General features: G+C 47.8%; 1 protein-coding gene across 1 annotated transcript in view; it reads left to right on the top strand.

Moving 5' to 3' along the window:
- The window catches only part of Rnf10 (ring finger protein 10), a 33,988-nt gene extending 17,711 nt beyond the window's left edge, over nt 1-16,277 (top strand). The window contains exons 3-17 of the mRNA XM_059249836.1: nt 489-688; nt 2,197-2,287; nt 4,240-4,424; nt 4,500-4,636; nt 6,097-6,257; nt 6,705-6,833; nt 7,042-7,315; nt 7,461-7,594; nt 8,545-8,662; nt 8,813-8,914; nt 10,002-10,157; nt 12,105-12,205; nt 15,372-15,429; nt 15,519-15,677; nt 15,987-16,277. Of these exons, the coding sequence (XP_059105819.1) occupies nt 489-688; nt 2,197-2,287; nt 4,240-4,424; nt 4,500-4,636; nt 6,097-6,257; nt 6,705-6,833; nt 7,042-7,315; nt 7,461-7,594; nt 8,545-8,662; nt 8,813-8,914; nt 10,002-10,157; nt 12,105-12,205; nt 15,372-15,429; nt 15,519-15,677; nt 15,987-16,063 (2,082 nt within the window). The 3' untranslated portion in view covers nt 16,064-16,277. The remainder of the gene's footprint in view (nt 1-488; nt 689-2,196; nt 2,288-4,239; nt 4,425-4,499; nt 4,637-6,096; nt 6,258-6,704; nt 6,834-7,041; nt 7,316-7,460; nt 7,595-8,544; nt 8,663-8,812; nt 8,915-10,001; nt 10,158-12,104; nt 12,206-15,371; nt 15,430-15,518; nt 15,678-15,986) is intronic.

The following is a 16,277-nucleotide window of genomic DNA, read 5'->3' as shown; positions in this document are numbered from 1 at the left end:
AATTTGACTAGACAGTGAAAGTGTTACATTTACCTTTGTTGGAGCTCCAGTTTTTTTTGCTTGTGTGTAAAAAGAAATAATAGGTTTTTGGTGGGGTGGAAAAGGTTAAAGAAGAACCAGCTGTGATAACTCTGCCCTTTAGTCCCGGCACTCGGGAAACAGAAGCAAGCAGATCTCTGAGTTGGAGGCCAGCCTGGTCTGCAGAGGGAGATCCAGCAAAGACAGCCAGGGCTACACAGAGAAACCCTTTGTGCTTCTCAATGACTAGAGAAGGTTGTGAGTGCTTTGTCATTGAACAGTTCATCGCTGCTTAGCAGAGCAGGCTGCAGTGTAAGGGGATCTAAAGGCGTTTCCTCTGTGCTCTTCCAGACATATCTGAGGTTAGCATTTATGCCAGCGGTGCCATGTTTCCAGCTGTGTGGAAGCAGGATGTCCTGGTTGTTGCTGTCAGTTGGTCGATTAATCTAAAATGTTGCCATTCTTTCTAGGTAGCAGAGGCTCAGCGGGCAGAGTTTAGCCCTGCCCAGTTCTCTGGCCCTAAGAAGATCAACCTGAACCACTTGTTGAATTTCACCTTTGAACCCCGTGGCCAAGGAGGTCACTTTGAAGGCAGTGGACATGGCAGCTGGGGAAAAAGAAACAAGTGGGGACACAAGCCTTTTAACAAGGAACTTTTTTTACAGGCCAAGTGAGTATTTCCACTTCTAGGACAAAAATGAAAAACCTGCTTAGATGGTTGCACTTCTTGGAGGAACCTTTCTCTAAACTGTTATGGGGAGAAACAGAAGAGACATTGGTGTGGTCTTTTCTTCCCTGTCAACGTTTTCTAAGTGACCGTTCTCGGTACTTAGAGAACATAGTGCTTGGTGTAACTTCTGGGACTAGGAGTGTTCTGTGGTCTGAGCTCTGCTGTACAGTGGACTGGGAAGAAATCACGGGTCCAGGGAGGGTGGGGACCAGACCAGAACAGTTCTGATCATGTGTTAGCTTAGTAGAGGATGAGCTGAGGTGCAGTGGAAGAGCTTCCACGGCGAGCTCTCCTTCTGGTCAGGCCTCCTACGTCGCAGGGCTCACTTGACTCTGAGGGCTTCTGCAGCTCACACAGATGGTTCTTAGGCTGTGGATTCTAGCTGATGCCGTCATTGGTCCTCTTGAGGCTTTCACTCCAGTTCTAGGCAGTTTTGATAAAATGGTTGTACAAAGTGAGCTCTCTGGGGGCTGGAGAAGTGACTCCAGGGTTAGGAGTATTAGCTTCTCTTCCAGAGGGCCCAGGTTTCTTTTTGTGTTGTTTTGGGTTTTTTGTTGTTGTTTTTCAACACAGAGTTTCTCTGTGTATCCCTGGCTATCCTGAACTTGTTCTGTAGACCAGGCTGGCCTCAAACTCACAGATTTGCTTGCCTCTGCCTCCTGAGTGCTAGGATAAAAGGTGTGTGCCGCCCTCACTTGATGAGCACCCAGGTTGTTTCCAGAACCCACGTGGTGGCTCACAGCCATCTGTAACTTTAGTTCCAGGGTACCCGACCCCCTCTTTTGGCCTCTGAGGGCACTGCATTCAACTGGTGGGTGCGCAGACACTTGCAGGCAAGACACCCACACACACGTTCTTGCTAACCTTTATATAAGCAGATAAAGTAGGCACCCTGTTTTCAAAAGATTGCGTTTTAAATTATGTGTGCGGGAGTGTGTGCCCGTGAATGCTGGTGCTGGGAGGAGGACGGGCGTCCAGTTCTCCTGGGATTGGAGTTGAGGCAGCTTTGAGCCTCCTGACATGAGTGCTAAGAACTGAGCTCAGGTTCTCTGCTTACCTTCCACAGTTCTAGGAAGGCTCGTTGCTAGGAACTTAATGCAGACTGCTCTCAGATGATTGAGAACAGCTCTCTGCTGCCATGAAGATGAGCTGTGGTCATAGGGTCCAAGGGTTGAGGGAGGAAGTCTCAGTCTGGTTAATTTTAGTTCAAGGGAGAACAACAGGGAGCTTGGCCGGGCTTGAAAGCTGAGGAAATAGTTGATGGATTTGGGCATCTGCCCACTGAGTCTAGACTCCTCATGGAGCCAGGGCTCGGAGCTGCGGCTAATGTCTGGGGTCATGCTGCTGCAGCTGGCAGCCTCAGCCGCTCTTGGCCAGCATCCTGATGAACTCAGAGAGGTGGTGAGTTTCTGACAGCTCCTCTCTCCTGTCCCTCCTGCTCCTTCTAGCTGCCAGTTTGTGGTGACTGCAGACCAGGACTACACAGCTCATTTTGCTGACCCTGACACCTTAGTCAACTGGGACTTTGTGGAACAAGTGGTGAGTGGCTTCGCCAGGTTTGTCATCCTCAGCGGGAGAGCTAAAGAAAGGCTGTGGTATGGCAGCTGTTAGCAGTGTTAAACTCGGGCACACGTCAGTTCCTTGTTCCTCTTGGAGTTCATTTTGTTACCAAGCGAACTCGGGATATGGAAAGCTCTGCTCCAAGGGCACGTAAGCATTCCTCCCTCTCTGTCAGTCACTTGTTGAGGAAGTCGTAACCAGGAGTCTGTTAGAGGAACTCTAGTTACCTCATACCAGGCTGAGCTCAGATACACGGACATTGCTTCATTGGCAGCCCCTTGTCGTAATTGGTGTCAAATTAGCAGGTGGTTGCGTTTTCTGCAAAGCCAGTCCTGCATTTTTTTCTCCTGAGTTTATGAACGTGTGTCTCCTTGCTGATCCTAACAGGGTGTATGATGTAGTTACTTTCAAAATAATAAGTACTCTTACTTTTATGTTATTCTGACAAATTTTGACTCCTGTTGCTTTAAAAGTTTATACAATCGCTGGGTTGTGGTGGCGCATGCCTTTGATCCCAGCACTCAGGAGGCAGAGGCAGGCGAATCACTGTGAGTTCGAGGACAGTCTGGTCTATAGAGCGAGATCCAGGAGAGCCAGAGCTACACAGATCCTGTCTCGAAAAACAGAACAAAACAAAAAAATTTTCACAATCATCTAAGAATGACGTAGAATGCCTTATAGGAAAAAAAACCACTTACATACATTGGGTAAAAAAACAGACACCGGGGCTGGAGAGATGGCTCAGTGGTTAAGAGCACTGGCTGTTCTTCCAAAGGTCCTGAGTTCAATTCCCAGCAACCACATGGTGGCTCACAACCATCTGTAATGAGATCTGGTGCCCTCTTCTGGCCTGCAGGCATGCATGCTTGCAGAACACTGTATGCATAATAAATAAATCTTAAAAGAAAAAAAAGATTGTGGCACAGGTGCTTCCCCCTTGTTAAAACAAACAAACAAACAAAAAAAAAACATAAAGAGAAGGTCTTCACTACTGTTTGAAGTTATCAGTAAATTAAATCTGGATTTTTATGCCTTCCATTAAATATACAATTAAAAATTGTGAATATGGGATCATGTGATTTATGACATTTTCCCTGTAATGTAGAGCCCTCCAAGTGTCTATTACCTGTCCTGTTGGATTAGCCCATGATTGTGGATTTCTTTTTTTTGTTGTTGTTGTTGTTTTTTGTTTTTCGAGACAGGGTTTCTCTGTGTAGCTTTGCGCCTTTCCTGGAACTCACTTAGTAGCCCAGTCTGGCCTCGAACTCACAGAGATCCACCTGGCTCTGCCTCCCGAGTGCTGGGATTAAAGGCGTGTGTGGATTTCTTAATTTGCTTAATGTGTGTTCATTCTTAATCTGTATTATTAAACAGGCTTTATTTATTTTTATTGTATGTGTATGAATGTTTTGCCTGTGTATTCGTAAGTACGCTGTGCATGCCTGGTGCCTGTGGAGGCTGGAAGAGGGCACTAGATCTCCTGGAACTGGAGTTACAGAGTCATGAGCCATATGTGAGTGCTGGGAACTGAACCTGGGTCCTCTGCAAGAGCAGTGTGTTTTCTGTTGCCATGGGGAGGTGTGAATTACAGAGGAAACGGTTGAATTGGGTGCTTGCTTACAGTTTCAGAGGGTGAGTGGGTCCAGACTCTCCTGCAGGGGACACGGAGGCAGGCCTGGTGCTGGGGCAGCAGCTGAGTTTTATGTTGAAACTACCACCAGGCAGAGACAGAGCTGGCTGGGGATGGCGTGGGGCCCTTCTCACTCAGACCACCACAAGAGCAAGTGCTCTGATTGCTGAGCCAGCCAGCTCTCCAGCCAACTCGTCTGTTAAACGGTTTTGTAAGAGCAGGAGAGGAGAGGCTTCTGGCTTTGTCACCCTCTCCCCAGTCAGTTCTGAAAGCAGTGATGCTGTGCTGTCTTGTGTTCCAGCGCATCTGTAGCCATGAAGTGCCATCTTGCCCAATATGCCTCTATCCACCTACTGCAGCCAAGATAACTCGCTGCGGACACATTTTCTGCTGGGCATGCATCTTGCACTACCTTTCCCTCAGTGAGAAGACCTGGAGTAAATGTCCCATTTGCTACAGCTCTGTGCACAAGAAGGATCTCAAGAGGTAAGACAGAGAGTCGTGTTAGACCCTAGGCTGCTCCCTTCTTAACTCTGCGCCATCTAAATGTTTCTGTCTCAGTGTTGTTGCCACAGAGTCACGCCAGTATGTTGTGGGGGACACCATTACAATGCAGCTGATGAAGAGAGAGAAAGGAGTGTTGGTGGCCTTGCCTAAATCCAAGTGGATGAATGTAGACCATCCGATTCATCTAGGAGGTGAGCATGAGTAATCGATTTAAAGGGTAAACAACACTGTAAGAAGCTGGGTGGAGGTGGTACATTGCTTTAATCCCAACACTTGGGAGGCAGAGGCAGGTGGATCTCTGTGAGTTTGAGGACAGCCAGGGCTACACAGAGAAACCGTGTCTCAAAAACAGCAGCAGCAACAACAATCCATCCTTTGGATAAACAAGTTTTAGCCTAGGCCATGCAGTGAGAACTTGTCTCCAAACAAAGGCAGGGGTGTAGCACAGGGCAGAATGGTTGCCTAGCATGGGCAAGTCTGTAGGTTCAACTCCCAGCACTGGTGACAGCAGAAACAAGGGAAGAGCTGGCCAGAGTGGTGTACACCTGTAACCCCAGCATTTAGGAGGCTGAGGCTAAAGGCTCAGAAGTTCAAGGTCACCCTTGGCTACATAACAAGTTGGAGCCACCCTGAGCTTCCATGGGACACTGTCTGAAAAAACCAAAGTATTAGAGAAGGAAGGAAGGAAGGAAGGAAAGAAGTCATCCATGAGTCTTTCCGTAAAGGCTACCCCACAATGATGGGCTTCTTCAGTTCACTCACACTGTTCTGGGGTTGGGGTTGGATGTGCTGGTTTGACACTTGTTTTGTTTGTCATGGTTTGGGATTTTGTTTTTTTGAAGACAGGGTCTCCTTATGTAGCTCCAGCTCTCCTGGAACTGACTGTGTAAAACAGGCTGGCCCCAAACTCACAGAGATCTGTGTTTTATTTTTAAAATTATTTTCTGTGTCTGAGTGTTTTGCCTACATGTGGCTGTGCGTCAAGTGTGTGCAGTGCCCCGTGGAAAGAGAAGAGGGTGTCAGGTCCCCTGCAGCTGGAGTCACAGACAGTTGTGAGCTGCCGTGTGGGTGCTGGGGATCAAACTGGAGTCCTGGAAGAGCGGCCAGTGCTTTCCACTGCTCAGCTGTCTCCTCAGCCCCTGTTTCTTGTTTAAAACAAGACTCTACAGTGGTTTTACAATACAGTGCTTGTTCCCGTCACTCATTCTTAAAAAACCATCTTTCCAAGCATTTCCTTACGTTAGACTGAATGTTCTAATTAGTAGACAGTAGACTGATTTTTTTCTTTATTTTTGTTTTAATTCTTATTTTATGTACATTGGTGTCGTGCCTGCATTTATGTCTGTGTGAGGGTATCAGATCTTGGAGTACAGACAGTTGTGAACTGCCATGCAGCTGCTGGGAATTGAACCTGGGTCCTCTGGAAGAGCAGTCAGTGCTCTTAACTGCTGAGCCATCTCTCCAGCCCTTTTTTCTGGTTCCTTAGACTTCTTGAATTAACCTGGTTTAAGATTATCATTAGTGTCTCCAGGAAGTTGTACTAAGTCTCATGTTTTGCCTAGGGCAGATAAAGTCTGTGTGAGACAGTCTCCCCTTAGTCCCAGCGCCTCCCTCCTTGAGCTGTGTTTGTGATCCCTTGACTGTCTTGCAGATGAACAGCACAGCCAGTACTCCAAGTTGCTTCTGGCCTCTAAGGAGCAGGTGCTGCACCGAGTAGTTCTGGAGGAGAAAGTAGCGTTAGAGCAGCAGCTTGCAGAGGAGAAGCACACTCCTGAGTCCTGCTTTATTGAGGCCGCTCTCCAGGAGGTTAAGGTAGGTACATTGGGAACTGAAAACCAAGTTACGTCAGCTCCAAGGGGTGGCTGAGAAGGCCATTTAAGTAAGTGGTAATAGGAAGGAAGGGCCGAGTTAGCTTTCAGACTCTTTGTAGAGCTGAAAGTAATAGCTCACAATGTTTTTATGACTCACTGTAACAGTGGGGTTTCTATTTGAGCTCTATTCTGAGTTAATAAGCAAGGTAGTGGTTTCCCCTGTCTAGGAAAATGCCTATAGTTCTCAAGGTGTTTTGGGAGACATTGCCGAGAGAGTATTATGGTTTGCCCACCAGGCCTTAGCAACACTTGTTAAAGATTGGGAGTACGTAGAATTATCCAAAGAAGTACTCTTATATCCTCTACAGCAGGGATTCTTCAACTTGAGCCGGGAGTCTCTGCTTGACCTTTAAAATGAGTGTGTTTCTGGTCTGTTCTCTGGCCTCAGATGCGGGAAGAGGCTCTGTCTGGAGTAGCTGGAGGCGGAGAGGAGGAGGTCACTGGTGTCGTGGCTGCTCTGGAACACCTGGTGCTGATGGCTCCCCTGGCGAAGGAGTCTGTTTTCCAACCCAGGAGGGTGAGTGTGCCCTGAGTTAGAACGGGGTGCTGCCGTTCTCCAGACTGCTGGAGCCGGAGTGCCGGTGTGTCCTCGGGACCAGGTCGTCCCCTTGTTCTGTGGCGATGATGGCCATGAGAGGCGAGGCCTATCCTAGGCCCGTCTTGGCCACATCATTTCATGAGACAGGGTACAGTGCTTTCTGTTGACCTGCGGTTTGTTCCAACAGGGGGTGCTAGAGTACCTGTCTGCTTGGGATGAAGAAGCTGCAGAAGTTCGTTCTCTGGACTCCCCTCGTCCTCTCGCTCTCCCTTTGGTAGAAGAAGAGGAAGCAGTGTCTGAGCCTGAACCTGAGGGGCTGCCGGAAGCCTGTGAGACGGCGGAGGTAGCAGATGCCAGTCTTGGCGAGGGGACCATTTGTACTGAGTCAAGCCAGGAGGAGCGCCTCACGAAGCCAGGCTTCACCCAGCTAAACAGCTCTCCTTGTTACTACTTCTACCAAGGTGAGGGGCCCCAAGAAGAGGGAGGGCTTCCTCAAGGGGAGGTGTCTTTACTAGATCCTGGGGGCAAGTGGGAGTGGCAGGCCCAGCTGGGAGAGGTCCGTGGGGAAGGCTGGCCGGGGCTTGTGTGATAGAGCTCTGTGTTTAGCGGAGGATGGACAACACATGTTCCTGCACCCCGTCAATGTGCGCTGCCTGGTGCGCGAGTACGGCAGCCTGGAGCAGAGCCCCGAGAAGATCTCAGCAACGGTGGTAGAGATTGCTGGCTACTCCATGTCTGAGGTAAGGCTTTCTGGAAAGGGGAAGAGCAGGGTGTGACATTAACCTAATCTCTTTGGGGTAGTACTCACCAGAGTAAGGCTACAAACCTTTAGGGCCCTTAACATGTTTGTTTGTTGTGGTTTATTTACTTTTGAGACAGGGTCTTGTTATGTAGCTCTGGCTATCCTAGAACGTGCTGTGTAGAGCAGGCTGGCCAAGTGTGCACCACCACACCCTTGCATTTCCTCTCTGCTTACTGCTTGAAAGAGATGTTCAAAATCCAAGTCCTTGGAGGGTTTAAGCGAGGTTACACAGGCAGGAAGTAGGTTTCTAGTTTGGAAGATACCTTTGAATTACAGTTTGACGGTTTACATGTGTGAATTATTTGTCATTCATGGTCAACTTTGCATGGAATAAATCCAGAAAAAGAGTGGAAACTTCTTAGTGAACAGGCTCTGGTTTCCTGTTCAGGCGGAACTTCACTCAGCAGGGCTCTCGACTTTCTTCTTCCCCAGGACTGCCGGTGGTTCCCCGTTCTCCGATTGTGGGCCCTAGACAATTAGAAACAGTGGGCAGCTTTAGGTCATTTAGGGCTCAATTTACTCCCTTGTAGCTCAGTCTGACGACCAGTGAGTCTGATGGGTATTCTGTCGGCTGCCCAGAGTGCCTGGCTTTTCAAAAGAGCAGTGATAGTGCCGGGCAGCAGTGGTGGCGCACGCCTTTAATCCTAGCGCTTGGGAGGCAGAGCCAGGCGGATCTCTGTGAGTTCCAGGAAAGGCGCCAAAGCTACACAGAGAAACCCTGTCTCGACAAACCAAAAAACAAACAAACAACAACAACAACAAAAAACCAGTAACAGCAGCACTGTTCTGAGTCCCACCCAGTGCTACGTGTGTGTACACCGTTGGGATTCTGGGTTGGGATCCTTTGCTCTCAAGAGCTGTTGAGCATTGGTTTTGTTTCCAATGTAGGATGTTCGACAGCGCCATAGGTATCTCTCTCACTTGCCACTCACTTGTGAGTTCAGCATCTGTGAACTAGCTCTGCAGCCTCCTGTGGTCTCGAAGGAAACCCTAGAGATGTTCTCAGGTGAGAAAGCCCTGTTTTTGTTCTCTTTGTACTGGGAACCTAGGTGGAAAGAGGGGCTTGAGCTAGCTCCTGAGACAGGATGCATTCACCTAGTCATCCAGGAAGAGTTGATGGCTGATCTGGCTTTCTTACAACTTGACCAACCCACAGATGACATTGAGAAAAGGAAGCGTCAGCGCCAAAAGAAGGCTCGAGAGGAGCGTCGCCGAGAGCGCAGAATTGAAATGGAGGAGAACAAGAGACAGGGCAGGTGTAAGTTCAAGAGCTCTGTGTCTGCGGAGCGTTCCCGTGTGTGCTTGTGTGCGGCTGCCTGCCTAGGCTCTGCCATTTGTTTTCCTTACCTCTTCCCATGAGGAGTGTGGAAAGGTGATGGTGGCGTGCGTCCCAGCACGGTGGGTGACAGACCTGTTCCCTGGGAGGGAACTGGAGCACTGCTCCACGTGCCGTAGACAGGACTGTTGAAAGGTGGCGCTCACAGTGACAGCCGTGGGAAACATGCAGGGTTGGGCATGAGAACGCTCTGGAGCAGGGAGCAGGCTTCTGATTTGACTCTAGAATAAGTCACTAACTCCAGGGGATCAGTGTGACTCGAGGACCTAGTTACCAATAGAAAACACGGACTAGAGCTGGGCCTGGTGACTCAGACTGCTGTAAACTTAGAAGAGGAGGATAACGTAAAAAGAAAACGCTGGGTGTGGTGGTCCATGCCTTTAACCCCAGCACTCCGGAGCCAGAGGCAGGTGGAGCTCTGTGAGTTCGAGGCCAGCCTGGGCTACAGAGTGAGATCCAGGACAGCCAGGGCCACACAGAGAAACCTTGTCCCAGAAAAACAAAAGAAAAGGAAGGTTTTAGTGCTTGACTGGGAAAGGACTCAGCTCTCCCGGTTCCATCCAGTGTGGACACAGGTTGACTTGGTAGAGTGAGTAGAAAAGAAAAGTTTGGGTTTTTTTTTTTGCTCTTATTTCATTTAATATGTTTATTAAAGTTTTTTGTGTTTTGTTTGCGAGACAGCAGCTCACTGTTTAGCCTGAAACTTACTGTGTAGCACTGGCTGCCCTTGAGCTCCGTCTGTCTCCTGAGTGCTGAAGTTGTGTAGGCTTGCACCACAGCCATGCTTCTCTCTTTGAGGGAGTGGGGGTAGGGCTCTGCTTTATAGACCTAGGATGGCCTTCAGTCTGCGCTTCCTGTTGCAGCCTCCTGCATGCTGGATTACACATAGCATGGATTGTTGTATGAAAGCAAAGACTTAATTGTTTGCATCCTCTCAGCTCTCCAGACCCCCTTTCTAGAGAAAACACAAACAGTTGTGTGATGACTTCTCATTGCCTTTGCTTTGCAGATCCTGAAGTCCACATTCCCCTAGAGAACCTTCAGCAGTTTCCTGCCTTCAATTCCTATACCTGCTCCCCTGATTCTGCTTTGGGTCCCACCAGCACTGAGGGCCACGGGGCCCTCTCCCTTTCTCCTCTTAGCAGAAGTCCAGGTTCTCATGCAGGTAAAGAGTTGGTATTTAATGAATTCTGCTACTGGCTAGAGCTTTAATTTGATTTAATTTTTAAATGTGTATGAGTGTTTGCCTGTGATGTATATGTGTGCCACGTGCATGCCTGATGCCCCTAGAGGTCAGAAGAGGATGTCTGATCTGGAACTGGAGTTACAACAGATGGTTGTCAGCCACTGTGTAGCTGCTGGGAACCAAACTCGGGTCCTCTGCAAGAGCAACAAGTGACCTTAATCACTGAACTAACCAGGTCCTAACCTTAAGCAAAGTCCTAGTGTCTGAATTTATAGCTCTGACCAACTTGGCATAATGTACCATTTAAGTGAAAAACTTGTTAGCCCTGAGCTACATTGATTCTTATTTTATCACTCTTCCCCATTGATTATACTGGCTTAGACCTGCCAGCTTCTCAAAACCTCAATGCAGTTGGTGTCCTCTGACTCTTCTGTCCTGGGTTTTGTTTTTTGGGGGTTGTTTTGTTTTGTTTTCCTCTTCTAATTTTCATGTTTGAGCATGTTTGTTAATGTCTCTGTTATAATATTGATTGTAATTAATAGGGGAGAAAATCAGACTACTGAATGCACAGTAGGGAAATGGCTCAGTTAAAATGTATTTATAGGCTGGACGTGTGGACCACTTGCTATGGTACACTGGGCCCTTCCACATCCGTCATCAGTGCCCCACAGACTTGCCTGCAGGCCAGTCCTATGGAGGCATTGTCTCAGTGGAGTTAAGATTCCTTCTTCCTGAGTGACCTTAGTTTGTGTAAAGTTGACACTCAAAACTAGCCAGCACAGATCCGGAGACTAAGAGCGTGCAGGAACTTCAGTGGCAGGAACTGGGGCTAGAATTTGGTTCTTGGGGACAGATAGTCTAACTATGGTGCTTTTCCAGTTAACTGGGAAGGAAGCTGCTGCATGAGAAAATACTGTGGATCGCTGGGTACACTGTCTGAGGGGTAGAAAGAGTTCTCATCTGCCAGGTTTTGTTTTGTTTGTTTTGCGAGTCTGGGTTTCTGAGGCATCAGGAAGAATAGTTTGGTCCTCAGAGAGAAACTGCCAGTCAGCATTGCTGAGTGTGGAAGCCTGCTACTAGGAAAGAGACACGACGGACGCCTCTTGCCTAGCAGTCCCCAAGGCAGTGGAGAGAGTAATGTGTGCAATGTAGCTGTAGGTGAGGAAGGACAGAATGCTTCCTAGGAGTTTCGAGAGGAAAACTAACTTGGCATGTGTCTTGAATCCTGAGTATTTCCATGTCATAGTGGCTGGTCATAAAAGGAGATCTAGATTTTTTTTTTTTTCCTTAAAGTTGTCCATGCACATAAAACCAGTCAATAGCAAACAACTATAGTCTATGAGAGCCAGCCTTTTGTTTTTATATTTTGAGACAGGCTTGCCATGTAGCCCAGACTGGCTTTGAACTCATGATGCACCTGCCTCAACTTCCCAACTGCTAGGATTACAGTCAGGAGCCACCCTAGCTAGCTTGAGAGCCAGTCTTTGTGGAAGGTGTAATGTTTCCTGTGGAAAGGGCTGTCCTGCTGTGGCTGCAAGTGTTACAGTAACTGAAGAAGCCTCTGATCTGTTCACTGGTGTAGGTGATGCAAGATGTTGTGTAAGAACATGGCAGAATTAACATCTGAATCAAGGGTTACCTTTTGTTTTATGGGGAAGGTTATCCAACCCTTATTCAGTTACAGCTATTCTCTCTCTCTTTCTTCCTCTTCCCCTGCCTCTGAGACAAGGTGGCATTCTGAAGCCAGGCTGGTCGGGAACTCACTATATTGCCGGAGTTGACATCAAACATCTTCCTGATGTAGCCTCCTGAGTTGGGGTTACAAGCATGTGCCACCACGTCTGGCTTTCATGGTTATTTCTTGTTAAGAGGATGCCCGTTCTTTGGAACCTGACTCATGTAATCAGGCCTCTGATTCCCTTTCAGACTTTCTGCTGACTCCTTTGTCACCCACCATGAGTCAGGGCAGTCCCTCCTTCTGCGTTGGGAGTCTGGAAGAAGATTCTCCCTTCCTTTCCTTTGCCCAGGTAAATCCTTTGCTTGTAAAGCAGCCCACATGAGCTCTGCTGCTTGTCCGGGAACCTCATCCAGGGATTGTTGCCCCTCAACCTAGAATAGCTGGACAGAGAGTCACCTGCTGGATGAGAACTTGTAGCCTAGTGGAAACTTAGGCAGCAGGGAGTAGCTGAGGGCAGTTGTGCGGAGAGGGTAGCCAGGTGGATTGCTCATCAGAGGCACAATGGTGGGGGAATTTGTCAAGAGCAAAGCTCATAGCAGTTGTTGAGAATCCAAGTTTTAATTACTTAAGATCATTAGATTCTTAGAAAGTGGATAGTGTCCTAGGTGAGGGGCTGCGTCAGTTCATTTCAGCTGGTTCTAGGACCTTAGATGTAGGTAGTATTTCTATAATGTAGAATAGATCCTCTACATCTTGAGAGGGCAAGGTCATCCTGGTTACCCTGTAACGAGGCACAGCCACATCCTCGGTGGTCAGGTAGGAAGACAACAACAAGCAAACACTTGGTGTATCCGTGCTCGGATAATTGACAGGTGGGTGGACAGCTTCACAGGTACCTATAGAGGAAGTTCTTTAGTCTAGATCAGCAGTTTTCAACCTGGGGCTCACATGTCAGATATTTACATTACAATTCCTAACAGCAAAATTACAGTTATGAAGCAGCAACAGAAATAATGTTATGGTTGGGGGGTCACCACAGCATGAGGAACTGTTAAAGGGTCGAAGCATTAGGAAGGCTGAAAACCACTGGTCTAGATGCTTCTCAGCTTACAGTGAGGTTACATCTGATAAACTGCAAAGTTGAAAATAAATTGGAAAGTAAGTAAAAAATAAATTTGATGGTGAATGCCTCGGGTCATTGACTGCTGCAGCAGAGGTAAAGAGGATGGTTATGAGTACACTGTGAAAGGAAAAGAGATGGAGACTGTCTACTTGATAATGGGTAGTTTGTGCTGAGGCGTAAACGGGAATTCAACGTTGGTGTGGGGAGGCAGACCAGACTGGGGGCTTGAATTTGTATTTTCCTATCATGGCCTCTTTGGTACTGGGATTATAGGCATATGCTTCATGTTATACGCTTGCTTTAGACAAGGTCTGCTTTAAACTAGCTGTGTAGCAAGAGTGACCTTGAACTTTGAGTCCTCCCGCCTCAGCCCCTTTGGCGAGGTTTCAGGGGTGTACTTGTGTGCCAGCTAAGTTGTTGGAACCTGTTTTACTGACATTACTTCTCTTCCTCACAGTCTTATACTTTTGAAAAGTTGAAAGAATAGTATCGTGAACATTGTATTTTACCTGGGTTCACAAATTCTTACTGCTTTTGCTTTTCTTTTCCCCACTCTCTTCCCATGGTTGTAGGTTTTTGTTTTGTTTGAAAAAGGTCTCACACAGAAGTGCAGGCTAATCTGCAACTCACAGTGTACTCAGGTTATCCCTCAGTCTCTGGGTGATCCTGAGGCAGGACGCTTTCTCTTTTTCTGTGTAGAGTTGCAGACATCACGATGACATTTCACTCCATATCTAGAAAGGGCATGTTGAGGACCGTAGTATTTTCTCTGAACCACCAACGTCACATCCAGTAAATGCAGTTGCTACTGTGTTGAATACCCCAGGGTATTGCTCTCTCCCCACTTGTCCCACTGTCCTTGATCATTCTCAGTTCAGGATACTCTTAAAGATTCCTTATAGCTAACTATTAAGTCTTCAGCCTCTTTGGGGCCACAACAGTTCATGCTCCCCTTGAATGAATGGTTTCGAAACTTCCAGGCCAGTTGTATCGTTTTGCCATGTAGCTCAGGCTGGCTTTGAACTCCTGAGTACTGGCATTGCAGGTGTGCACCACCATTCCTGGTCTTTGGATTTGTCTACTTGTTTCCTCATGGCTAGTTTCAGATTAAACACCTGAATAGTCCTTGGAGAATAAATATCGATGATGCATTGAATTGTCTTTCAAAAATAGAGTCCAGCCCTGGGTTTGAACCCCGGCACCATTTTTAAAAAAGGTGGAATCAGATGTCATAATATTCAGACTTAGAAATTACAGGACTCTAGAGGAGATGAAGGCATTTAAGTGCATGCCTGAGATCCCAGCACTTAGGAAGACATATCAGGAAGTCAGGACCAGCCTGAGGTACAGAAAGGTCACCCAGAGAAACCAACACCTGTCAGCACAGCACAACTTACCCTGAATGTTCCTGTCACACTTTGGGACACAAGTTTTAGCATAAGGCAGGCTAGCTTGACTCCTGTGCCGGATCTGGGTGGGGTAGAAAGATCTCTGTATGTTTCTCCGTGCAGAAACCCATGCCTATAATCCCAGCACAAGTTCCAGTCCAGCCCAGGCTACAAAACCAAGAAGGAACAAATACTGGTAGGAGCTGCAGGGCAACTTGGCAGATGAGCATACAGTGACCAGTTAGAGAGCTGGCCTTACCATGAAATGAAGACAGTTCCTTAAGGAACTATTGTGACAGGTCTGTGTCCGCATCTGAACATCTAAACGGTGATAATTGAGGAGGAGGTATTTGGAAAGTAACAGGGTAAAAGCACTGTTGGGCTGTTAGAGTAGGAGGCTGGGTTATCAGCATGGGTTCTTTAAATTAGAAGGTAGGCTGGGTGTGATAGCAAAAGCCTTTAATCCCAGTAGAGGCAGACAGATTTACAACCAGGGCTATAGGCTATGTAGGAAGACCTGGATCCCCTGCCTCAAAAGAAAGGGAAGGTACTGTATATGCTACTTACTGTAAATTTTGTTTTAAATTATTTTCTGTTTTTTGAGATAGAATCTCTATGCTCCATACTAGCCTTAAACTCATATAGTCCTGACTGGTTTTGAATTGTAGGTAATCCTCCTGCCTCAGCCACCCAAATACTGGGGTTATAGGTGTAAACCACCATACCAGCTCAGGTGCCTCGAGAGGGACCGGAAAGTACATCAGACAAAGTATTCCTAACTTAAGACTGAGTGAGAACCTCTTGTACTTAGTATTAGAATCCTCGTTATTCTTCGCCTGTTTCCTAAGGAGTCAAGTCCCCTGGGGCTGTACCTTGGGGCACACTGCTGTCTCATTAGTTGCAGCAGAGAAGACCCTAAAGGGGGGCTTGTGGAGGTCGACACTGGGAAAAGACATTCATTGGTCAGAACAAAACTTAAGTTCTTCCTTCGGTCCCCTTGGCAGATGCTGAGGGTCGGGAAAGCAAAAGCAGACGTGTGGCCCAGAACTGCTCCAAAGAAAGGTGAGAACCGGGCAGGAGAGGGCAGCTGTGTGTGGACCAGTCCCTCTCAGTAAAGCTCTAGAACTGTGACATTTTTGTTTTTCTTCCAGATGAGAATAGCTTGGTTCCTCCTGCCCCTGTGGACAGCGATGGAGAGAGTGATAATTCTGACCGTGTTCCTGTGCCCAGTTTCCAAAATTCCTTCAGCCAAGCTATTGAAGCAGCCTTCATGAAATTGGACACACCAGCTACTTCAGACCCCCTCTCTGGTAAGGGCGGGAAACTCCCTCAGCACTGGGCTCAGGCTTAGCCACATAGGCTGCTGTTCCTGCCAGGACTGGTGGCAGGTAGCAGTGGTTGAGGCTTGGGTCTCTTTCCTGTAAACAGCAAGTGCTCTTGACCCTGGGCCATCTCTCCAGCCCCCACACTTGAAAAACCCGAGTTGGCTGAGGGCGGTGTTGACGGTGACCTCAGTGCCCACCCGACAGCCCTGCTCATGAGCAAAGCCTGCAGTCACTCAGCTGTGAGGGAGGCAGGGATGGGGTGGCGGTGTGCGCTAAGATGGCTGTTTCCCGCAGAAGACAGAGGAGGAAGGAAAAGGAAGAAGCAGAAGCAGAAGCTCCTGTTCAGCACCTCGGTCGTCCACACCAAGTGACACTACCCACCCAGGCACCTCCTCCACCTGGTTTCTTTCCTCTGCTTTTGTTTTGCTGCTGTAACTTTTAAGTATTTGAGTTTGAACAGATTGATTAGCTTGGGGCAGGGGGGAGGGGGTTTCCACAATGTGAGGGGGAACCAAGAAAATTTTAAATACAGTGTATTTTCCAGCTTCCCGTCTTTACACCAAAATAAAGTATTGACAGTCACAA

The sequence above is a fragment of the Peromyscus eremicus genome, chromosome 23, assembly GCF_949786415.1.
Source record: "Peromyscus eremicus chromosome 23, PerEre_H2_v1, whole genome shotgun sequence".
In the NCBI taxonomy this organism is placed as follows: Eukaryota; Metazoa; Chordata; class Mammalia; order Rodentia; family Cricetidae; genus Peromyscus; species Peromyscus eremicus.
This window is presented reverse-complemented; position numbering and strand designations above follow the sequence as displayed.